Source organism: Clarias gariepinus, chromosome 18 (genome assembly GCF_024256425.1).
Source record: "Clarias gariepinus isolate MV-2021 ecotype Netherlands chromosome 18, CGAR_prim_01v2, whole genome shotgun sequence".
Lineage (NCBI taxonomy): Eukaryota > Metazoa > Chordata > Actinopteri > Siluriformes > Clariidae > Clarias > Clarias gariepinus.
The window spans coordinates 30,355,134-30,380,140 of record NC_071117.1 but is presented as its reverse complement, the minus strand read 5'-3'; the positions used below and the strand labels follow the sequence as shown (position 1 = coordinate 30,380,140).

At 40.1% G+C, this 25,007-nt stretch overlaps 2 protein-coding genes across 2 annotated transcripts; both read left to right on the top strand.

Annotated features, from left to right (window-relative positions):
• Positions 1–4,952: 4,952 nt before the first annotated feature.
• On the top strand, positions 4,953–21,693 carry LOC128506389 (histone H4-like). Its single transcript, XM_053476807.1, has 2 exons — positions 4,953–5,024; positions 21,319–21,693. The coding sequence occupies exons 1-2, from the start codon at positions 4,953–4,955 to the stop codon at positions 21,637–21,639; spliced, it is 393 nt and encodes a 130-aa protein (XP_053332782.1). The 3' UTR covers positions 21,640–21,693.
• LOC128506388 (histone H2B-like) lies at positions 21,648–23,252 on the top strand. The gene is made up of 2 exons (XM_053476806.1): positions 21,648–21,727; positions 22,318–23,252. The coding sequence occupies exons 1-2, from the start codon at positions 21,648–21,650 to the stop codon at positions 22,709–22,711; spliced, it is 474 nt and encodes a 157-aa protein (XP_053332781.1). The 3' UTR covers positions 22,712–23,252.
• Positions 23,253–25,007: the final 1,755 nt, after the last annotated feature.

Below are 25,007 nucleotides of genomic sequence, written 5' to 3'. Positions count from 1 at the left end.
CAGAAGCCATTATTTAAATAAATAAATGTTAAATGGGTTGTTACAAAAATATGGTGTAACACCTGTGACAGTGTTTGTAAAATTAAGCCTCGTTTTAGGCATTTGCTCGTGAACAGTTCACCTTTTTTAAATGTCAGTACATACATTTTCATTTCATTCTTAGGGTCACAATCCTGGAAACAAAATGCTTGAAAAATTCTTGCTGTGCCAGAACAAGACTTTAATAGCCTTCGGGGAACAAAGAGGAAGAGATTAATGTATGCATTCAAATTATCACTTTGCAGTTCAACAAACTGCAAAAGCGTACATGCTTTAAAAGTACAGTTTCAAGAAGAACTGTAATGTAGGATGTGTCTTGGAATTGTAATATGCAGTATTTTTTTGTTAGTTACGACCCATAAACAGTTTTTTATCTTATTGCTCATGTTTTGTTGTGGCAGCCGTAAAGATGACGATACAGCTTTGGGAGAGGTCAGTGACAAAATAGAAATGTTGGTGATAGCATCTCAAAATCTGCCAGCTGTTACAGCAGCAATCAAAGAGCTCACTGATCTACAAACGACACAGCTAAATGCTTCCTTGATGGTCTGTAACTTGGGGGCAGTGAGAAAGACACTCTGGGTAACGGAAAGAAGTGTGTACAAAAGTGGGATACTATAACCCTCTTTCCACCAAATAGTACAAGCTCTACTTGACTCAACGCTTCTCGAAGTGTTACTGGAAAAAACATAATTGTGAGTAGAGTTAAGCCAGTAATATGCAGTGGAAAAAGGACTTAATTTTTCTGCACTACTGTACTATGGTTAGCAAGCCTAGTCTTGTAGACCCCCTGCCCAATTAATTTTAGTGTTTTCCTTGCTATATCACACACATTTCTTTTCATAGAATGCTGTTAGTTACCTGATCACTTGAACCAGGTGTGCTGGGAGCAGGGAAAATATGAAAAACGTGCAGGGCAGGAAATCCTCAGGGACCGAGGTTGGGAACCACTGCTTTAATTCATCTAAATAGATTTAAATTAAATCATACATTCGTAAAATCATTCACTGAATAACTTTATTCATCACATTCAAGGCAAATTAAATCTTTAACAGTGGTGTTCTTTATCAGTTTCAGTTTAAAGACTTGTTGTTCAGAATTTGCTTTAGTTGAATCAAGTAAAAATTAATTTTCTTGTCTTTTTCTATCAATACTCTTTGAAGTACAGTGCTGTGAAACAGTATTTGTCCCAATCTTTGAAAGGGTGAGTTAAATTTCACTTGCCACATCCAGGCCTGATTAATGCCAGACCTCTTGAATTAAGAAATGGGGCGAATACTTTTTACAGCACTGTATATATTATCCACAGACCATTGACCAGGAAAGATGTATAACAAAACATCTGAAGCCTCAATTAGGATATTGCATTTATAGGCCTTTGTGCAGAGAGGGCTTGATTTATTCACCTTTCACTTACAACAAAACTGAGTTAATAGATAAATGTTTGTAAAACAATATAAATATGTGGGATAATTGCATGACTAAACATGTATCAGCATATAAGTAGACATGGAGAAAAGAAAATATTGTCCAAACGTAACAGTCTTCTGTAATGTTTCTTTTGCAGATATGGAAGAGCCAATGCTGTCGCTGCAGAAGCATTAATGGCTGCAGGACATGTGTGGAGCAGTGGAAGGAGACTTCTCCACACTGTGCAAAATGTAGAGAAGTCAACTACAGTGCAATAGAAGTTGCAGGTCTAACTGCTGCTTTTTTATTTTTAAAATCCTTTTTTATGGAAGAGTAATGTTGTAGAGTAGAGTTTAATTACTCTCAGAAAGGTAAACCCATTAATTACTCACAGAAATGTAAACCCATTAATTACTCACAAACTGCAAAAGCGTACATGCTTTAAAATTACAGTTTCAAGAAGAACTGTAATGTAGGATGTGTCTTGGAATTGTAATATGCAGTATTTTTTTGTTAGTTACGACCCATAAAGGTAAACCCATTAATTACTCACAGAAAGGTAAACCCATTAATTACTCACAGAAAGGTAAACCCATTAATTACTCACAGAAAGGTAAACCCTTACATCTATGTATTATTTTTGTCCAGTATGTTCTGTAAATTGCTAATGCACCAGTTTATGCATTTCTCTGAGTTATGTTTGTCAGATAAAGCAAGGCTTCTTTGTATGGAGCAAAGTTGTCGTTTACTGCTCTATAAAACAAATGTGAAAAATCTGGATATTTCACAGGGAAATTATTCTACATTCTTAGCTTGTCCTGTTCTGTTGTAAAGGGATGAACTCCAAATGTGGAGTATGTTGTCAGTGTAGATCCCACATGCTGTCTGTAAAGGTCTGCAGCTGCAGTGAATGTGGCAAGAGTTCTGATGGAATTCTTTGTTTACACCAGGTTCTGCAAAGTGATTTGGTATGCCTTTTCCTATTAGCATAAGAACAAAAGAACAAAAGAACAAGTATATCAAAAATTTTACGTGAGGATCAGTGTGCTCAAGGTATATTGCCTACTATATACACTCACCTAAAGGATTATTAGGAACACCATACTTATACGGTGTTTGACCCCCTTTCGCTTTCAGAACTGCCTTAATTCTACGTGCCGTTGATTCAACAAGGTGCCGTGAAAGCAATCTTTAGAAATGTTGGCCCATATTGATAGGATAGCATCTTGCAGTTGATGGAGATTTGTGGGATGGACATCCAGGGCACGATGCTCCCGTTCCACCACATCCCAAAGATGCTTTATTGGGTTGAGATCTGGTGACGGTGGGGGCCATTTTTTGTACAGTGAACTCATTGTCATGTTTAAGAAACCAATTTGAAATGATTTGAGCTTTGTGACATGGTGCATTATCCTGCTGGAAGTAGCCATCAGAGGATGGGTACATGGTGGTCATAAAGGGATGGACATGGTCAGAAACAATGCTCAGGTAGCCCGTGGCATTTAAACGATGCCCAATTGGCACTAAGGGGCCTAAAGTGTGCCAAGAAAACATCCCCCACACCATTACACCAACACCAGCAGCCTGCACAGTGGTCACAAGGCATGATGGATCCATGTTCTCATTCTGTTTATGCCAAATTCTGTCTCAACAGAAATCGAGACTAATCTGACCAGGCAACATTTTTCCAGTCTTCAACTGTCCAATTTTGGTGAGCTTGTGCAAATTGTAGCCTCTTTTTCCTATTTGTAGTGGAGATGAGTGGTACCCGGTGGGGTCTTCTGCTGTTGTAGCCCATCCGCCTCAAGGTTGTGCATGTTGTGGTTTCACAAATGCTTTGCTGCATATCTTGGTTGTAACGAGTGGTTATTTCAGTTGCTCTTCTATCAGCTTGAATCAGTCAGCCCATTCTCCTCTGACCTTTAGCATCAACAAGGCATTTTCGCCCACAGGACTGCCGCTTACTGGATGTTTTTCCGTTTTCACACCATTCTTTGTAAACCCTAGAAATGGTTGTGCAGGAAAAAAACCCGTTAACTGAGCAGATTGTGAAATACTCATACCGGCCCGTCTGGCACCAACAACCATGCCACGCTCAAAATTGCTTAAATCACCTTTCTTTCCCATTCTGACATTCAGTTTGGAGTTCAGGAGATTGTCTTGAACAGGACCACACCCCTAAATGCATTGAAGCAACGGCTATGTGATTGATTGATTAGATAATTGCATTAATGAGAAATTGAACAGGTGTTCCTAATAATCCTTTAGGTGAGTGTAATTTACTTGGAATCCTATGAGCATTCCATGATTCCATGACAGCCTACAAGTCAGGTTGGACACACAGTATCTTACAAGGCTGTCCTACATATCAATCACCTCTCTCATCAGCTGGACAAGGGCTGTTCTCAAGAGATAGTTGACACGATTGTTGAGCTCAGGCCAAAGCCGTTCAACTGTGTGGTTCTGATTTAAAAAATAAACATGGCCTGAATTATTTACGAGTATAGATTTGAAAGAATTTTAGTTTCTTTTGTTAGTAGTATAGAAATCTTACTCTTGTAGATAAAGTCTGTAGATAAGGCAGTCTTTCCTGATTAAAGCGATGGTGTGACAGCATCTCCTACATGAACAGTGTCAAATAAAACTCCTTTTCATGGCCTACCCACACTTGGTCCCACATACCATGGGTGATCACTGCAGGTCTGGGGAAGAAAATTAAGTTGTGCAAAATGTTATTTTCATTTCTGTCCAACATTGGTGCACTTTATATTATACTTTTGCATGTACATGTTCATACACTGATCAAACATTGCATTAAAATTCATTAGGCAGTTTTAATTTGGCTCTTATTGGTATGAGGATACACAGTCCCATACGCAGCAAGCAACAATACACTGTAGGTTCTAAAGCCTTCCGATTATAACCACAGTGCTTGGCAGTTTGCTGTGTATGGGGCGGTGTAGCTACAAACCTCTCAGGGTCACAACTTTAAACCCACCTGGTGGTTTTAATGTTATGGTGTACTTATTTGGTACTTGAACAAAACACAGCAGACACTTGTGTTAACTTTACCGTGCAATAATAATAATGTTTTTGTTACATGATTGTCATGGAATGTTTTTTTGCCTTTCCATTTTATTAAATACACAAAGGTATAGATTATATTGAATTAAAATAGCGAATAAAATATTGTTAAAGTTGTTTATTTCAAGGAACACACCGAAAAATTTTTTTTTCCTGTTTTATATCCATGTACATTTCAAATAACTAGGTTTTTTTAGGATAGTGTTAATTTGTGAAAACGTGTTATTTTACATTATTTCTGATATTTTTTTTTATACGCATTTATCAAAAGTTGATAAATCAAATTTAATTTACATCAACAGATGTCTGTGGTACTGTCAGAATTACCTGAAAACATCTTCATAGATGGACAAGTTGTTTTTAATCGGCATTGTGAAATGACTCACAATCTTTTTGCTGAATCCATCGATGGCTAAAACATGGGTCGCTCCAAACATCACAAGTTTTTCATTCTGGTCGAGGTGAAGCTTATGGCCCATATATTCAGCATGGTAAGGTAGGGGGTTAAGGTTCCGAGATCCCTTAAAAGTAACAAGATTCATAAAAAAAATTAAATCACAGTGGAATACCATCAAGTCAGCTTTTAACAGTAAGGTTAGCAATTTGTGCAGGACATAAGAGATTGGATGCTAATTAACTTCCTTCTGCTTAATTCTGATAAGACAGAAGTTCTAGTCATAGGACCGCATTTAGCTAGAAATAAGATTTTAGATCACTCTAACTTTAGATGGCCTTTCTGTTCCATCAAGTGCAACAGTAAAAGACCTCGGTGTGATTATAGATTCCAGCCTTTTATTTGAAGCTCATGTAGATAATATCACCATGATAGCATTCTTTCACCTCAGAAATATTGCCAAGATAAGAAATATATTGTCACTAAACGATGCAGAAAAACTAGTTCATGCTTTTATGAACGTAGCTTCCTGTTTTCGTATCGTTGCCGCGAAAGTTTGCGTTTGTGTTAGCGTTTAAATTACATACTTTTTTTCATTTATACAATAATAATATTAATAGCAACTAGTTTTTACATCTCACACTATTTGGCTTCGCCTTTTTCTGCGCTTTTTGGAGAACGCGCGAGTTTCTTTGTCTAAAAACAACAAACGGAATTCAGCTCCAAACAACTACAACTCCGACTCAGGTACGTTATCATGTCTAACATTCAGCTCGTTCAGTGTGTAGAGTGCAGGATGTTTAGACATTCTTCCTCCGTCGTTAGTAATAATTTTATTTGTGATAGGTGTGTGTTAGTGAGCACTCTGACGGAGAAGATATCAGCGTTAGAGGAGCGCATCCAGACTTTAGAGAGGGTTAGAGAGTGTAAGAGCAGTGTTATTCCTGTAGCAGACAGTCTGGGTGCCACAGGCGGAGATAACCAGCCCCCGACTCCGGCATTAGAGCCCTCACAGCGGGGCGAGTGGGTGACGACTCGGCGGCATACTCGTTCAGCCAAAGCTAACGCTAAGGCTAGCCCACCGGAGCACACCTCTTCTGCGCTTCACGTGTCCAACAGGTTTGCTCTCCTCAGTGATGCACCCGCTGAGAAACCTGAAAGAGCTCTGGTTATAGGAGACTCTATAATGAGACACGTGAAATTAGCTAGATCTTTAGGGGCGCCAGCGGCAGTGGTTAGGTGTATCCCGGGAGCCAGAGCACCGGACATAGCAGGTAATCTTAGGGCTCTAGGACAGCACAGGTTCTCCAAGATAGTAGTACATGCTGGAGCTAACGATATACGCCTTCGTCAGTCAGAGGTTAGTAAGAATAACTTTATAGAGGTGTTTAAATTAGCGAAGGCGATGTCCGATGGAGTAGTATGCTCTGGTCCCATCCCAATGAGACGTGGTGACATAACTTACAGCAGGTTATGGTCGCTGAACCGCTGGATGTCCAGGTGGTGCTCCGAAAACAACGTGGGCTTAATTGATAATTGGAAGACCTTTGAGGGCAAAGCTGGCCTGTTAGGGCGGGACGGTGTCCATCCCACTCGGGAAGGTGCTGCTCTCATTTCTTGTAGTATAGCTCATAGTCTTAGAAAAGGCCTAGTTAATCGGTGACAATCCAGAGCCCAGGCCAGGGAGCAGACAGACAGGCTAAACCAACCGTCTGCTAGCTGCATAGAGTCGTCACTCAGGGTTCACTCTATTGAGACTGTGTCTGTTCCCCGAGCTAAAATCAAATTTAGAAAGACTCAGAAAGTCTGTTTTAGTAATTTAATTAACATAAAGACCACAAACTTGGATCAGACTGAATGCGCAGCCGGCACCTCTGATCTGAAGCTAGGACTGTTAAATATTAGATCTCTCGCATCTAAAGCAGTTATAGTTAATGAAATTATCACAGATCAGGAGTTTGATATACTCTGTTTAACAGAAACCTGGATTAAACAGGACGAGTATGTAGCTCTAAATGAAGCTAGTCCTCCTGGATACAGCTACATACACCAGCCTCGGTTAACTGGTAGAGGAGGAGGCGTCGCAGTTATTCACAATGATAATTTGACTATTGTACAAAAACACGGACACAAATTTAATTCATTTGAAATTCTTTATAGTAACATAAGTGTATTTAACTATATTAAGTCAGCTCAGTCGATCCCGCTAATTGTCATTTACAGACCTCCAGGGCCGTACTCAGAATTTCTTAGTGAATTTGCAGATTTCCTTTCAAATCTAGTCGTTTCTGTAGACAAAGTGTTAATTGCTGGAGATTTTAATATTCATTTTGAAAACCCAGAAGACCCTCTGAGAACTGCATTTATGTCTATACTGGACTCGGTAGGAGTAAATCAGTGTGTAGTAGGACCCACTCATAAAGCAGGTCACACTTTAGATTTAATAATATTATTTGGATTAAGTATAAGAAATTTATTCACAATACCACTATCTGAAGTTATCTCAGATCACTATCTTGTCTCAATTCAAGTGTGTCACAATAATAATGTACACACAGCGCCGCGCTACCGTATGAAACGTACATTCACATCAACTACCAAACAGAGTTTTATCAGTAATCTCCCAGAGTTCCCAACTTCGATTAGATCACCGTCTGACCCCACAGAACTCGATCAGGCGACTGAATATTTAGAGTCGACATTTCGCTATACCTTAGATAATGTAGCTCCAGTCAAAAGAAAAATTATTAGAGATAAGAAACTTGCTCCCTGGTATAACCATCACACGCGCACTTTAAAACAGACCGCTCGGAAAATAAAACGTAAATGGCGTCAAACTAAATTACTAGTATTTCAAATAGCATGGAAGGAGAGCATCCTGAACTATAGAAAAGCTCTTAGTGTAGCTAGATTAACGTATCTCTCCACTCTTATAGAAAATAACAAAAATAATCCTATTCTTATTTAATGCTGTAGCCAAATTAACCAGAAATAAGACCACTGCAGAAATCTCCACAACAACATCATGCAATAGTGAGGACTTCATGAACTTTTTTAATAATAAAATTGTAAATATTAGGCATAAAATTGAGGTTTTGAAACCGAACAATGTAATTGATGCAGATGTTAATCTAGCCATGTCAGATCAGAACCTAGAATACTTTACTCCCCTTGAAGAGAATGAACTAATTTCACTCATCTCTTCTTCAAATTCATCAACCTGTATATTAGATCCTGTACCGACACATTTTCTTAAACAGATAGTACCAGCAATAATAGAACCCCTGTTGAGAATAATTAATTCTTCACTCAGCATTGGTTATGTTCCAAAATCTTTTAAATTAGCAGTTATCAAACCAATAATTAAGAAACCTGACCTCGACCCCTGTCAGCTGTCCAGTTACAGACCAATATCAAACCTCCCCTTTATCTCTAAGATTCTGGAAAAGATAGTAGCGGAGCAGCTATGCTCATATATACATAGAAATGGCATACATAAACTGTATCAGTCAGGATTTAGGCCTCATCACAGTACAGAGACAGCGCTCGTTAAAGTAGTAAATGACATTCTATTGGCCTCTGATCAGGGTTGTGTAACTATGTTTGTACTACTTGACCTCAGTGCAGCTTTTGACACCGTTGATCACGCTATTCTTCTTCACAGATTAGAAAATGTGGTGGGAATTAAGGGTACAGCCCTCTCCTGGCTCAGATCCTATCTGACCCATCGTTATCAGTATGTAGACTTGAATGGTGATTATTCTGCATGTTCTCTAGTGGAGTTTGGCGTTCCGCAGGGTTCAGTTTTAGGTCCACTGCTTTTTTCCCTTTACATGCTTCCTCTGGGCAACATAATCCGTAATCATGGTATTAGTTTTCATTGTTATGCTGACGATACACAGTTATATGTCTCAGCAAAACCTGATGAAAAAAAACAGCTTACTAAAATTGAGCAATGTGTGCAGGACATAAGAAATTGGATGCTAATTAACTTCCTTCTGCTAAATCCGGATGAGACAGAAGTTCTAGTCATAGGACCGCATATAGCTAGGAGTAAAATTTTAGATCACACCGTAACTTTAGATGGCCTTTCTGTTCCATCAAATGCAACAGTGAAAGACCTTGGTGTGATTATTGATTCCAGCCTTTCATTTGAAGCACATGTAGATAATATTACCAGGATAGCATTCTTTCACCTCAGAAATATTGCCAGAATAAAAAAATTTATTGTCGCTAAACGACGCAGAAAAACTAGTTCATGCTTTTATCACCTCTAGGTTGGACTATTGTAATGCCTTACTGTCTGGTTGTTCAGCTAGATGCATAAATAAGCTTCAGCTAGTCCAGAATGCAGCAGCGAGAGTCCTCACCAGAACCAGAAGATATGAGCACATCACCCCTATCTTATCTTATCTTCACTTAAAGGAGCAGATCTGGGGGACTCATGGACGTAGAGTATTATGGTGAACTGGTATGTTTGGATGCTGTCTTCCTCACTCTCATTGATCACTCAGGTTTGCTGACGGTGAGGTGATTGTTTGCTTTACATGTCAGGAAGCCCTCATGTTTGTGTTTCCTTCTGGCTCTCCCTTTTAGTTATGCTGTCATAGTTAGTCCTGCCGGAGTCTCTGCTTGCACTCTACAGTTAATATACATTCACATTATACACTGTGTGACTGTGACCATACCTAACTGCCATCTCTCCTCTTCTTCTCTTTCCCCCCCTCTTTCTTTTTCCTCTCTCCTCCTGTCTCCCCCTTTCACTCTTTCTCTCTCTCTCTGTCGAGCTACACATGTCGTTCCTGAGCTGCCAGTGATCCAGACTCCCTCTGCCCTCCGGACCTGTCTGACCCATCCTGGTGCCCCGCTTCTGGCTGAAGATCTCGTCACATGGATGCCCCGTGTGTCTCTCTGGGATGCGTCTGGTGTCTGGGAATGATTCTCTCTACCTAGAAAATGGTTCTGGCCTTGACTGGTGTTGGCAACTGTTTCTCTGGGGACTTGACAGTTCGATAGTTCATGACTGGAACTTCTTACAAGTCTACCTGGGTCTTCAATAACTACCTGGACTCCATATTAACATCAATTAACATCAGCTATTATAGCTGAACTGCCTCCCACCCTACACACTGTATAAATGCAGATCATTTACTGCTTTCTGTTTCACCCAAATGAGGATGGGTTCCCTGTTGAGTCTGGTTCTTCTCAAGGTTTCTTCCTATTATCATCTCAGGGAGTTTTTCCTTGCCACTGTCGCCCTCGGCTTGCTCACCAGGGACAAACTGACCATTTTGATTCATACAAATTCACATTTCATACAAACTTAAATAATTCTTTTGACTGTGTAAAGCTGCTTTGCGGCAATGAAAATTGCTAAAAGCGCTATACAAATAAAATTGAATTGAATTGAATTGAATATATATAACATAACTTACGTCAACATAGTTTCATAAATAGATGATGTAGTAAAAAATAGGGATAAAAAATGATTCATAAAACAGATTTAAATCACTCAATACACAACCCATGATGCTTATGCTATTTTTAATTAATAATTAATTAATTAATAAAACTACTTATTACAATATTTATCACGACATCCTTAATAATACTTAAAGACACATTAACATCTGTAATTTATCTATACCAGTCGTTGTAGGTACGGAATACAAGTGCAGGCTATGTACAGTATTTTACATTACGGTGTATTTTATCTATTTCAGTTTAATACACTGGTAGATAATATTTTGCTGCAAAGTAAAGCTTAAAATTTAACTTCTGCTTGAGTTTGTTTTCGTTATATTTTTGATGTTTTCGCTAATATTTTTTTTGCTGATAGTCAAAAATTGGCAAAACAACTCGATTAATAACGCACAATATCTGGAACAAATATCTGTCCAAACGAATCAGTCTGCCTTCAGTCATTTAACCAACATAACGTCTCCCCCATCGAAGATCTGATGGGACATTAATCACTTATCACTACGGTGAATAGATGCGGCAGCAGAGACAGATTAAATCCCTATAAACATTCACACTTGAACACAATACTAACAGAACTAAACAGTTCCAGAGGGTCAGCGCCTGTTATCAGGATAGGAATCACCTACTGGAGACTACTGTAATTTTTACTGCTCATATATTTTTGCCATAGTTTTATTTGGTTTTACGCGATTTCATGTTTTATTTGTTTGTGTGGGTACGTGTGTGTGTGTGTGTGTGTGAGAGAGAGAGCGCGTGCGTGAGAGAGGGCTTATATTGTGATTTATCCAAGGTTACTAAAGACTGGCTTACTACTACTAATAAAAATATTTTAATGTAACCCATGGGTCTCAATCACAAAATCAGCCAACGCTGAAAACGGATGACAAGACAAATTATATAGGCTACTCTGAACCGTTAAGTTGAACATTTAAAAATACATATAAAAAAAACATAAATATAAAAACAGTCGACTATTATTGTCAGGGTCAAGTTTACGGGGCTTCTCAGTCTTTCGTTAATTTTACTACTGACTCGAAACCAATGTGGCTTATTAAAGATGCACTGTTTTATTGGACATGGCTGTTTTGTAATGTTCTGCAAAATAAACACTGTCTACGGTTCGAATATACTGTGAACGTCTCGAAGTCACGTCTCTTCAGTTCGTTCTGCAGTAATGTTATTCAATTCAATTCAATTCAATTTTATTTGTATAGCGCTTTTAACGGTTTACATCATCACAAAGCAGCTTTACACAATCAAAAGAACTAAGTTTGTATGAAATGTTAATGTGTATGAATCAAAATGATATGATTGTCCCTGATTGTCCCTAATGAGCAAGCCTAGGACGACGGCGACAGTGGCAAGGAAAAACTCCCTGAGATGGTAATAGGAAGAAACCTTGAGAGGAACCAGACTCAACAGGGAACCCATCCTCATCTGGGTGAAAACAGATAGCAGGGATTGATGTGCATAATAATATGCGAGACTGAAAGTTCAATATAAGAGGAGATGTGTAAGATTAAAGTCCAGTTTCCTGGAGGCTCAGGTAGACTGTGAAAAATTTCAGTCCTGAACTATTGAGCGACTGAAGTCACAGGTCCTCAGAGAACAGCTGTCTGCATCAGTCGAGGACAGGACCACCTTCATGGAAAAGTGGAACCAACCCCAGTCACCACACGCATTCCAGGCAGACCACACGGGGGCATCCATGTGATAAGATCTCCAACCAGAAGCAGGACTCCAGGATGAGTTAGAGAGGTCCAGCGGGCAGAGGGGTCTGGAACACTGGCAGCTCAGGAGCGACATGTATAGCTCGACAGAGAGATAGGTAGAGGAAAAAGGAGAGAGAGAGAGAGAGGAGAGAGCAGAAAAGGAGAGAGCAAAGAGATGGAGAAATAACAGTTAGGTATGGTCACAGTCGAACAATGTAAAAAGTGAATGTATATTTAGTGCAGAGTGCAAGCAGAGACTCCGGCAGGACTAACTATGACAGCATAACTAAAAAGGGAGAGCCAGAAGGAAACACAAACATGAGGGCTTCCAGAGATGTAAGGCAACCAATCACCTCACCGTCAACAAACCTGAGTGATCAGGCTGGAGCACCTGGGACTCAGCTCATCTATATGTCAGTGGATCTCCAACTTCCTAACTGGCAGACCACAGGCAGTAAGGATGGGCGGACATGTCTCAGCCTCCCTCACTCTCAGCACTGGAGCCCCCCAGGGTTGTGTTCTGAGCCCCCTGCTGTACTCTCTGTACACCCACGACTGCGTGGCCACTACCAGCTCCACCACCATCATCAAGTTTGCTGACGACACTGTTGTGGTGGGCCTGATCACGAACAACGATGAGACGGCCTACCTGGAGGAGGTTGGAAATCTGGAGAACTGGTGCCAGAGAAACAATCTCCTCCTGAACGTCAGTAAGACAAAGGAGCTGATAGTGGACTTTAGTACAAAGCAGGTGAGGAACTACCAGACCCCCGTCATCAACAGGAGCCCAGTGGAGAGAGTGGACAGCTTCAGATACCACGGTGTTCACATCACGCAGGACCTGGCATGGTCCTGTCACATCAACACCGTGGTAAAAAAGGCCCGACAGCGTCTCTACCACCTCAGACGCTTGAGATATCACGACCTGGTTCGGGAACAGCACCATGCAGGACAGACGAGCTCTACAGAGGGTGGTGCGATCAGCTGAGCGCATCATCCGCATCGAGTTCCCTGACCTGCAATCGATTTACAGCAAGCGGTGCTTGACCAAGGCCAGGAAGATCGTGAAGGACCTCAGCCACCCCAATAACGGACTGTTTACTCTGTTGCGGTCTGGGAAGCGATTCCGCTCCTTGAAGGCCAACACAGAGAGACTGAGGAGGAGCTTCTTCCCGCAGGCGATAAGGTCTCTCAACCACAACCACACCACTATGCAGAACTACACAATATTTTCATAATTGGTCAAATCTATCAATCTTCTTACATCCATGAACACTATGGACAATTACACGCTCACCTTCCTTCATATATACACTAAATGTCGTACGTTACATCCTGGACCATTGCACAAAGACACTTTAATAACCTTGCACACCTACCTTCACAACTACACTACATTTTACAGTTTTACGTTTACATCCTGGACCAGTGCACAAAGACACTTTAATAACCTCTGCACTAAGACACTTTGCTCTATGCATATTTGCACACACAGTACAGTATATTTCAATTTGCACAGTATATTTCTATTTTGTACATCATATTTCTATTTTTATTTCTAGTTCTATTTTTTTCCTAGCAAATTTTTATTTTTATTTTTAGTTCTATTTTTCCTAGTTTAATTTAATTTTTTAATTTAATTTCTATCGTATTTCTTTTATTCATATTTATTTCTTATTTGTAAAATTTAACTCTCTTTTAGGGTCAATGGCAGTCGTATAATGCATTTCACTACATTTCGTACTGTGTATGTTTGTGTATGTGACAAATAAAATTTGAATTTGAATTTGAACTTGATCAATGAGAGTGGGGAAGACAGCATCCAAACATACCAGTTCACCTAATACTCTACGTCCATGAGTCCCCCAGATCTGCTCCTTTACCTAAGGCTAATCTATTTATAAAAATGCTTGGCTAAATAAATAGTTTTTTAGCCTGGACTTAAACACTGAGACTGTGTCTGAGTCCTGAACACTATTTGGAAGACTACTGTATTCCATAACTTTGGGGCTTTGTAAGAAAAAGCTCTGCCCCCTGCTGTAGTTTTAATAATACGCGGTACTGACAAGCAGCCTGCATCCTTTGATCGAAGTAGGCGTGGCGGATTGTAAGACACTAGCAGTTCACTCAGATACTGCGGCGCGAGACCATTTAATGCTTTATACGTCAAGAGTAGTATTTTAAAATCCATGCGAAATTTCACAGGAAGCCAATGCAATGTAGATAAGATAGGGGTTATGTGCTCATATCTTCTGGTTCGAGTGAGGACTCTCGCTGCTGCATTCTGGACTAATTGAAGCTTGTTTAAGCACCTAGTTGAACAACCAGACAGTAAGGCGTTACAATAATCCAACCTAGACGTGATAAAAGCATGAACTAGTTTTTCTGCATCGTTTAGTGACAATATATTTCTTATCTTGGCAATATTTCTGAGGTGAAAGAATGCTATCCTGGTAATATTATCTACATGTGCTTCAAATGAAAAGGCTTGAATCTATAATCACACCGAGGTCTTTTACTGTTGCACTTGATGGAACAGAAAGGCCATTTAAAATCACATTGTGATCAGAAAGCTTACTTCTAGCTGCTTGTGGTCCTATGACTAGAACTTCTGTCTTATCAGGATTAAGCAGAAGGAAATTAATTAGCATCCAATCTCTTATGTCCTGCACACATTGCTCAACTTTAGTAAGCTGGTTTTTCTCATCTGGTTTTGCTGAAACGTATACTTGTGTGTCATCAGCATAACAATGAAAACTAATACCATGTTTATGAATTATGTTGCCTAGAGGAAGCATGTAAAGGGAAAAAAGCAGTGGGCCTAAAACAGAACCCTGTGGAACACCAAACTCAACTTGAGAACATGAGGAATGGTCACCATCTAAATCTACAAACTGATAACGATCAGTCAAATAGGATCTGAGCCATAAGAGGGCCGTTCCCTTAATTCGTACTACATTTTCTAATCTGTAAAGGAGAATATTATGATCAATAGTGTCAAAAGCTGCACTGAGGTCGAGTAACACAAGTATAGTGACACAACCCTGATCAGAGGCCACTAGGAGGTCATTTACTACTTTAACGAGTGCTGTCTCTGTGCTGTGATGAGGCCTAAATCCTGACTGATACAATTCATGTATGCTATTCCTATGTAGATATGAACATAGCTGTTGTGATACTACCTTTTCCAGAATTTTAGAGATAAACAGGAGGTTTGATATCGGCCTATAATTAGAAAGCTGACAGGGGTCAAGGTCAGGTTTTTTGATTAGTGGTTTAATAACTGCTAATTTAAGGGATTTGGGGACATACCCACTGCTGAGTGAACAGTTAATTAATTTTAACAGGGGTTGTGTTATTGCTGGAACTATCTGCTTGAGAAAATGTGTCGGTATCGGATCTAATTCACAGGTTGATGATTTTGAAGAGGAGATGAGTGAAATTAGTTCACTCGCTTCAAGGGGAGTAAAGTATTCTAGGTTCTGATGTGATGTGATTAATTTATCATCTGTATCACTTAAATTGTCTGGTTTTAAAGCCTGAATTTTTTGCCTAATATTTATGATTTTGTTATTGAAAAAGTTCATGAAATCCTCACTACTGTATGTTGTTGTTGTGGAGATTTCTGCAGTGGGCTTGTTTTTAGTTAATTTAGCTATGGTATTAAATAAAAATCTAGGATTATTTTTGTTATTTTCTATAAGAGTGGAGAGATACATTGACCTAGCAGCACTGAGAGCTCTTCTATAGTTCAGGATGCTCTCCTTCCATGCTATTTGGAAAACTAACAATTTAGTTTGACGCCATTTGCGTTCTAATTTCCAGGCGGTTTGTTTTAGAGTGCGTGTGTGATCGTTATACCAAGGAGCAAGTTTCTTATCTCTAATCATTTTTCTTTTAACTGGAGCTACATTATCTAAGCTATGACGAAGTGTTGACTCAAAGATATTCGGTCGCTTGATCGAGTTCTGTGAAATCAGATGGCGATCCAATCAAAGTTGATAACTCTGGAAGATTATCGATAAAGCTCTGTGTGGTATTTGATGTGAATGTACGTTTAAGGCGGTAGCGCGGTGCTGTGCGTACATTATTACTATGAGATACTTTAATCGAGACAAGACAGTGATCTGATATAACTTCAGACTGTGGAATTGTAATTATGTTTCTTATACTCAATCCGAAGGATAATATTAAGTCCAAAGTGTGACCTGCTTTATGAGTGGGTCCTACTACACACTGATTTACTCCTACTGAGTCCAGTCCGAAGGATAATATTAAATCTAAAGTGTGACCTGCTTTATGAGTGGGTCCTACTACACACTGATTTACTCCTACTGAGTCCAGTATGGACATAAATGCTGCTCTCAGAGGGTCTTCTGGATTCTCAAAATGAATATTAAAATCTCCAGCAATTAACGCTTTGTCTACGGAAACGACAAGGTTTGAAAGGAAATCTGCAAATTCACAGAGAAATTCAGAGTACGGCCCTGGAGGTCTGTAAATGATGATTATCGGAATCGTCTGAGCTGACTTTATGTTACTAAAGAGAATTTTAAATGCATTAAATTTAAATCTGTGTTTTTGTACGATAGCCAGATTATCGTTGTAAATAACTGCGACGCCTCCTCCTCTACCAGTTAACCGGGGCTGGTGTATGTAGCTGTATCCAGGAGGACTAGCTTCATTTAGAGCTACATACTCGTCCTGTTTAATCCAGGTTTCAGTTAAACATAATATATCAAACTCCTGGTCTGTGATAGTTTCATTAATAATAACTGCTTTAGATGCGAGAGATCTAATATTTAACAGTCCTAGCTTCAGATCAGAGGTGCCGACTGCGCATTCAGTATGATCTGAGTTTGTAATATCTATGTTAATTAAATTACTAAAACAGACTTTCTGAGTCTTTCTAAATTTGTTTTTAGCTCGGGGAACAGACACAGTCTCAATACAGTGAACCCTGGGTGACGACTCTATGCAGCTAGCAGACAGTTGGTTTAGCCTGTCTGTCTGCTCCCTGGCCTGGGCTCTGGATTGTCACCGATTAACTAGGCCTCTTCTGAGACTATGAGCTATACTACAAGAAATGAGAGCAGCACCTTTCCGAGTGGGATGGACACTGTCCCGCCCTAACAGGCCAGCTTTGCCCTTAAAGGTCTTCCAATTAACATTGAAGCCCACATTGTTTTCAGAGCACCACCTGGACATCCAGCGGTTCAGCGACCATAGCCTGCTGTAACCTATGTCGCCACGTCTCATTGGGATGGGACCAGAGCATATTACGTCATCGGACATCGCCTTCGCTAATTTAAACACCTCTATAAAGTTATTCTTACTAACCTCCGACTGGCGAAGGTGTATATCGTTAGCTCCAGCATGTACCACTATCTTGGAGAACCTGTGCTGTCCTAGAGCCCTAAGATTACCTGCTATGTCCGGTGCTCTGGCTCTCGGGATACACCTAACCACTGCCGCTGGCGCCTCTAAAGGTCTAGCTAATTTCACATGTCTCATTATAGAGTCTCCTATAACCAGAGCTCTTTCAGGTTTCTCAGTGGGTGCATCACTGAGGAGAGCAAACCTGTTGGACACGTGAAGCGCAGAAGAGGTGTGCTCTGGTGGGCTAGCCTTAGCGTTAGCTTTGGCTGAACGAGTATGCCGCCGAGTCGTCACCCACTCGCCCCGCTGTGAGGGCTCTAATGCCGGAGTTGGGGGCTGGTTATCTCCGCCTGTGGCACCCAGACTGTCCGCTACAGGAATAACACTGCTCTTACACTCTCTAACCCTCTCTAAAGTCTGGATGCGCTCCTCTAACGCTGATATCTTCTCCGTCAGAGTGCTCACTAACACACACCTATCACAAGTAAAATTACCACTAACGACGGAGGAAGAATGTCTAAACATCCTGCACTCTACACACTGAACAAGCTGAATATTAGACATGATAACGTACCTGAGTCGGAGTTTAGTTGTTTGGAGCTTAATTCCGTTTGTTGTTTTTAGACAAAGAAACTTCGTTCTCCAAAAAGCGCAGAGAAAGACGAAGCCAAATAGTATAAAGATGTAAAAACTAGTTGCTATTAATATTATTATTGTATAAATGAAAAAAAGTATGTAATTTAAACGCTAATACAAACGCGAAACTTTCGCGGCAACGATACAAAAACAGGTAGCTACGTCACCAACAGGAGTTGGGTGAGAAAATTCTCTGTTAATTTACTTCTATTAATGATCCATTTCTTTGCATGTAATTGTTAATTTCGAGTGTCCGATTTTTATTGTCAATAAAGAAAAGCATGAATTAGAATAGGTACTTTCCTATTATTTTCCACTAATTCCCTTCTGTTTATTGCCGCACTTCGAGATCCACGGCATTAGACAGGGACGCCCACTGTCGGCCCTGCTGTACATGCTGGTAGCAGAGGCTCTAGGGCTAGCAATAAGAGCTGACGAAGAAATATACAGAGGTATATACGCAATGAACATCCACATATGGATTTATAAGCCAGCTAATATGACTATGCTAACTGCTAGTGCTTAGCATAGTAAAAAACTAGCTTGTTTATTAATTCATTTTTAGACACATACCTGTTGTAAAAAAATAGCTCCATTGTTTCTGTAAAATTCTTGTTCAATTATGGAGTTATAAGCCTGCGAATATCACTATGCTGACCCGATAGCTTACTGAAAGAGCTAATAGCAGATTAAAAGCAGACTATTAACTGTTGCCTAGTGCTAATTAGCCCTGAGCTCCTGCTCCTGTTATGGGTAATGTTACAAATGATTAATATGTTGTTGTATGCAACTTATTGGAGCATATCAGTGCTATTGTAGTGCCATATAATGTGTACTGGCATATAATCTAGATCTTCTGAATAGTTAGCCATGTGCTTACAGGAAAAGGGGCTTTTGTCCGGGTTTTATCTATTCTATTATAAAGTCATTAATTGTGCGTTCATACGGCTTATAACATGTATGCTTGTGTGTTTTCCTCACACAGTGAACTGTATGTAAATCGTCAACTCTCTGTGTATCAGCTGATTTCCATACCAGCTTTACATCCTGAGCAGAAGGTCAGTGATTACTTTAAGATAACAGTGGTCTTACTTTTCAGAAACACCATTGAGTACGTCTTAATCTGGTGACAGGGACACACGCGTCAGTCTCTGTCTTCATTGACATGAAGTTTGTGTTCACAAGTTAACAGTATTCAGTACTTAATGGTAAAAGCCATTTTCAAAATAAGGGACCTTGATTTTCACATCAAATGCAAAATTTACGGAGGTGTTCCTGAAACGAGCAAAGGGTCCTTAAGTTCTCACTCACCTTCTGCACAGGATTTAAAGCTCGTGCCATGGAGCTGATTGTTTACATCAGCGTGTTTAATGGTCTAAGTGAGATGCTATTTCTTTTAATGACTGAAATTTACACTCGGCTCGGCATTTTCCCCAAACACTCCAATAGTATTAGCACTGCTACAAAGCTATAAAGCTACTGCTTACTGCTCTAAACAGTAACATCCAATTAATTTCACATACACTATCTGGTAAGTGTTGCAAATTCGCAATTATCACGCTATAATTCACTGTATATTCCATCATGATAAGTCCTGGAGCTGCATGGTTCAGTGTTCACGGTGTCCTCGTCAGCCTCCAAATCCCATAGTGCCTTGCACATTCGCTTTAGCATTTAGCACGCAATTTAAATGAGAGAGTTTAAGCAATTTCCCTCTGGGATTAATAAAGTTATTTGAATCTTGAATCTTGAATCTTGAGTTCTCAGATGGAAAAAAGTAGCTGCGCGCATACACGGGAAAAAAACATGCAAGTACAAGGGGGAAAATCTTACATAACTATGGGAGAGATGCTTTGACCTTCTGGGCTAGTGATGGGTCATTCATGAACGATTCTTTCTGTTTAAAATAAGTAGTTATCTTTGAGTCTTTTGACCCGAATCGTTCGTTGTTTTGTCACGTGACTCCCATAGACGCTATGCAGTGCAATAGATTCAAAAGAACGAACGACTCGGACCAGAAGATACAGTATGATGGTAAGCTGCTCATTCTTTTTATTATAATATGTTCTTAGCTGCATTGTAATATTTTCATTACTGGAACTAGAGCTAAAATTTGTTGGTTGGAGGTGTTGGGGGTCTTTTTTCTCGTCCTCTGCTAATGTGAGGTCTCTTTAAAATATTTTAATATGTTGGACACTTTTTAACTTAGTTCAAGTCATTTCAAATATTCTTAGTTGTGTTTATGTCCTTGGCAGGCTAGTAATTTTACCCTCGGGAAACAGTAACCTACTGACAAAGTTTAAAGAAACTATTTATGAACTAAAACGACAAAGAACTATGGACAAGATGTACAAAAAAACCCAATAAAAACACGATTTAAAATTATGATCAAATAGTTATTCAGTTTTTTCTGTAATTATATTATGAAATAGCTGAATAACTGAATTGAAGGCTTAAGACATTTTCTTTACTTTTTTGAAAAGAGAAAATAATAATAATAATAATAATAATAATAATAATAAATGTCATCTTGTGGCCGAGTTTAGTAAGTGTTTCCTTAAGCACTCTGATCTTGTAGCTCGAGTATTGGAGGTTCAAATCCTGCTTCAGGTCTGTGTGCGGGGAGTTTGCATAGTCCCCCTGTGCTTGTCGGGTTTCCTCCTGGTACGAGCGTTTCATACCAAAATCGTTACCAAATTGCCCGTATTGTGTGAATATATGTGTGTGTGTGTGTGTGTGTGTGTGTGTGTGTGTGTGTGTGTGTGTGTGCGCGCGCTCTTGCGGTTTTAATCAAACTTCATTTAAGAAAGGTTTTACACATCACACGACACATATACATGGTTACAAATGCTTCATTTTTACACTGTTGATTACACTGATATGTAACAATGTTTCAACATTTATGCCGTATATGCAAAATTATACAAAGAACTACTGATACTTACATTACGTTATATTAGAATTTATATTTCTATCAGGTCTCGCAGATACTTATTTGCAGTTTGGTTGTATGATTTTTTTGGTATAAAATATAATAACGCATTTTATATATCTTTAAGGAAAACACGACCGTTGGTCTTAGTCCCGCCTCCTCGCCTGGTCTCAAGTAGGTCCTTTAGAGGCGAATAAACACGTCGTCGTTGAGGCTGTGCGTTACATTCTTTCATTTAACTTTGTAAGAGCAGTACAATGTCAGGAAGAGGCAAGGGCGGGAAAGGACTCGGGAAGGGAGGCGCTAAGCGGCACCGTAAGGTTCTCCGCGATAACATCCAGGGAATCACCAAGCCCGCTATTCGCCGTCTGGCGCGCCGTGGCGGAGTGAAGCGTATTTCCGGCCTGATCTACGAGGAGACTCGTGGTGTGCTCAAGGTGTTTCTGGAGAACGTCATCCGCGACGCCGTCACCTACACCGAGCATGCTAAGAGAAAGACCGTCACCGCCATGGATGTGGTGTACGCGCTGAAACGCCAGGGACGCACCCTGTACGGCTTCGGCGGTTAAACACTCCAATGGCTAACGACACGAACACAACGGCTCTTTTAAGAGCCACCCACGTCTCCAACAAAAGAGCTCTTGTCTTCACCTTTGTGTAAAAATGCATCTTAAGCTTATTGAGCACCGTCTGCAAAATATCATCGTTTAATACTTTCATGACACTGGTCTATCTGCGGGCAGTTGAGAGAACTAGATGTGTTGGATTTCTCACCTTGTCCAAATAATCAGGAAACCGTTTTAAAAAGCCTTCGAATCCATTTAAAGCATCAAGATATGAACAAAGCATTTAAAGTTTGTTACACACGCGCGCGCACACACACACACGCTAGTTAAAATGTGGACGCAAAAGGATAACGTTTATTTACAAATTATATGTACAGGATATCTTTTGATGGTCGAACACGTGATATACTTATTTTCTGGATTAAATTATTGTAAATATCCTGGTTTATTCATTTATTTATTATAAAAAACAATAAATTAACCCGCGACTCTAAAACGGCGGGAAGGGACACGAAGCGGAGGGGGGAGGAGTAACAGGAAGAGACTGAGGTGGTAGGAGGTCCCTCACGTGTAGAGGTTTTGAATATAGACCAATCAAAATCCGTTCTTGGCTAGTGCTTAATTACAATGTGACCTGTACATAGAGGGCCCTCGAGGCGGAGCTGTTTATTCTTCTCTCAGTTTCAGAATCAGCAGCACCATGCCTGAGCCAGCCAAGACCGCCCCCAAGAAGGGCTCCAAGAAAGCTGTGACCAAGACCGCCGGTAAAGGAGGTAAGAAGCGCAGAAAGTCCAGGAAGGAGAGCTACGCTATCTACGTGTACAAAGTCCTGAAGCAGGTTCACCCCGACACCGGCATTTCGTCCAAGGCGATGGGAATCATGAATTCGTTCGTCAACGATATCTTCGAGCGCATTGCCGGTGAGTCCTCTCGTCTGGCTCACTACAACAAACGCTCCACCATCACTTCCAGGGAGATCCAGACCGCCGTGCGCCTGTTGCTGCCCGGTGAGTTGGCCAAGCACGCCGTGTCCGAGGGCACCAAGGCCGTGACTAAATACACCAGCTCCAAGTAAAGCGCGTCACCGCCGCCTTCATCAACACAACGGCTCTTTTAAGAGCCACCCATGTTGTCCGTCAAAGAGTGATTTCCTGCAGTGTAGGTTTGTGTAGTAAATTTCCAGGAACCACTTGTAAATCATATATAATTTTTAAGCTGAGTTGTTCTAGAGCATAAACAGTTTCTAGCAGTACACAGCTATTCAGAACTAGCATGTAGAAGCTCTACAATAAAAGTTTGTTACTTTTAGATGCAACAAATAAAACCATGAATCTTGGACGCCCAAAGGAATATCATTTAATGCAACATAAATACTAAGATTTGGATGAACAATGAGAAACTTCTACTATTTAAATATTTAACTCCTGTTTTTGATTCATATGTGTAAAGTGACTGGGATTGTTTGGTTCCATTATAAATCCACTATAATAAATTTTTATAATGTTCTATTAGACTTTTATTATTGACTTCAGCTCTTGTAAACCTCAATTTTGAGCTTGCATTTGCTGTGTACATCCTGCAGACCTTATTTACTGGAGCTCACACCCCACATTTTTTAGGGGGAAAAAAAGATTTTGATTATACGATAAGATGAAGCCGATTGTACTGCTTATCACAGAATACTTCAGTGAGATGTTTACCAAAATCACTTTTTGAAAGATTTTGTGTGTGTATATATACTCAGCAAAAAAAGAAACGTCCTCAGACTTTCAACTGTTTTCACTTTCAGTAAACTTAATGTGTAAATATTTGTATGAACACTAAAAGAGTCAACACCATAAGACATAAACTAAAAATGTTTCCCAATGTGTCCCTGAATGAAGGGAGGCTCAAAATCAAAAGTACCAGTCAGTATCTGGTGTGGCCACCAGCTGTTTGAAGTACTGCAGTGCATCTCCTCCTCATGGACTGCCTATTGCGGACAGTCTGAGCACTGATGGAGGGATTGTGTGTTCCTGGTGTGACTCGGGCAGTTGTTGTGGCCATCCTGTACCTGTCACGCGGGTGTGATATTCGGATGTACCCATCCTGTGCGGGTGTTGTTACACGTGGTCTTCCACCGCGAGGATAATCAGCCGTCCTTCCTGTCTCTCCGTAGCGCCGTCTTAGGTGTCTCACGGTACGGACGTGGCGATTTATCGCCCTAGCCACATCAGCGGTCCTCATGCCTCCCTGCAGCATGCCTAATGCACGTTCACGCAGATGAGCAGGGACCCTGGGCATCTTTCTTTGGGTGTTTTTCACAGTCGGTAGACAAGTCTCTTTAGTGTCCTGCGTTTTTAGAACTGTGACCTTAAATGCCTACTTTCTGTAAGCTGTTAAGGTCTTAACGACCATTCCACAGGTGCAGGTTAATTAATTGATTATGGTTAATTGAACATGCATGGAAAACATTGTTTAAACCCTTTACAATGAAGATCTGTAAAGTTATTTGGATTTTTACAACATTCTTGTTGAAATACACAGTCCTGAAAAGGGGCCTTTTCTTTTTTTGCTGAGTATATATATGGCACAAAATAACTTTTGTGTTCTCGGGCACAAGTGACTGATAGGATGCATTGAAAACAAAAACTTAAATGTACACAGTGGAAACCTATAATAGTAAGTAATCGTTATTATTATAACAGTAAGTTATCATTATTGATGACTGTCAGTTATTTATACGCGCACACACACACACACACTATATATATATATATATACTGTATATATACAGTTGTGTTCAAAATAATAGCAGTGTGTACTGTAGAAAAAAGTTTAAACAAAATTGCTTGAAGTTTAATCTTTCTTGTGCATCTCTGAACTAATATTTAGTTGTATAACCTGCTGTCTGAGAACTGCTTTACATCTGTGACAATTGTGCTACACGCCACAATTCCTCTGAATTTCTTGGTTTTGCCTCAAAAACAGCATTTTTTTTTTGTCAGCCCACAACTTTTCTATTGGATTAGGGTCTGGGGATCGGGCTGGACACTCCATAACGTTAATCTTGTTGGTCTGGAACCAAGATGCTGCTCGCTTACTGGTGTGTCTGGGGTCGTTGTCTTGTTGAAACACCCATTTCAAGGGCATTCCCTTTTCGGCATAAGGCAACATGACCTCTTTGAGTATTCTGATGGACTTAAATTGATCCATGGTAAAACAGAAAGCAGGAATTGATCTGCATTCATACTGTGTGTTAGTTGGCAGACAGTTCAGCATAACAGTTGATGTTAATATGGAGTCCAGTTAGTTATTGAAAACACAGGTAGACTTGTATAACGTTCCAGTCCTGAACTATTGAACAGTCAAGTCCTCAGAGAAACAGCTAC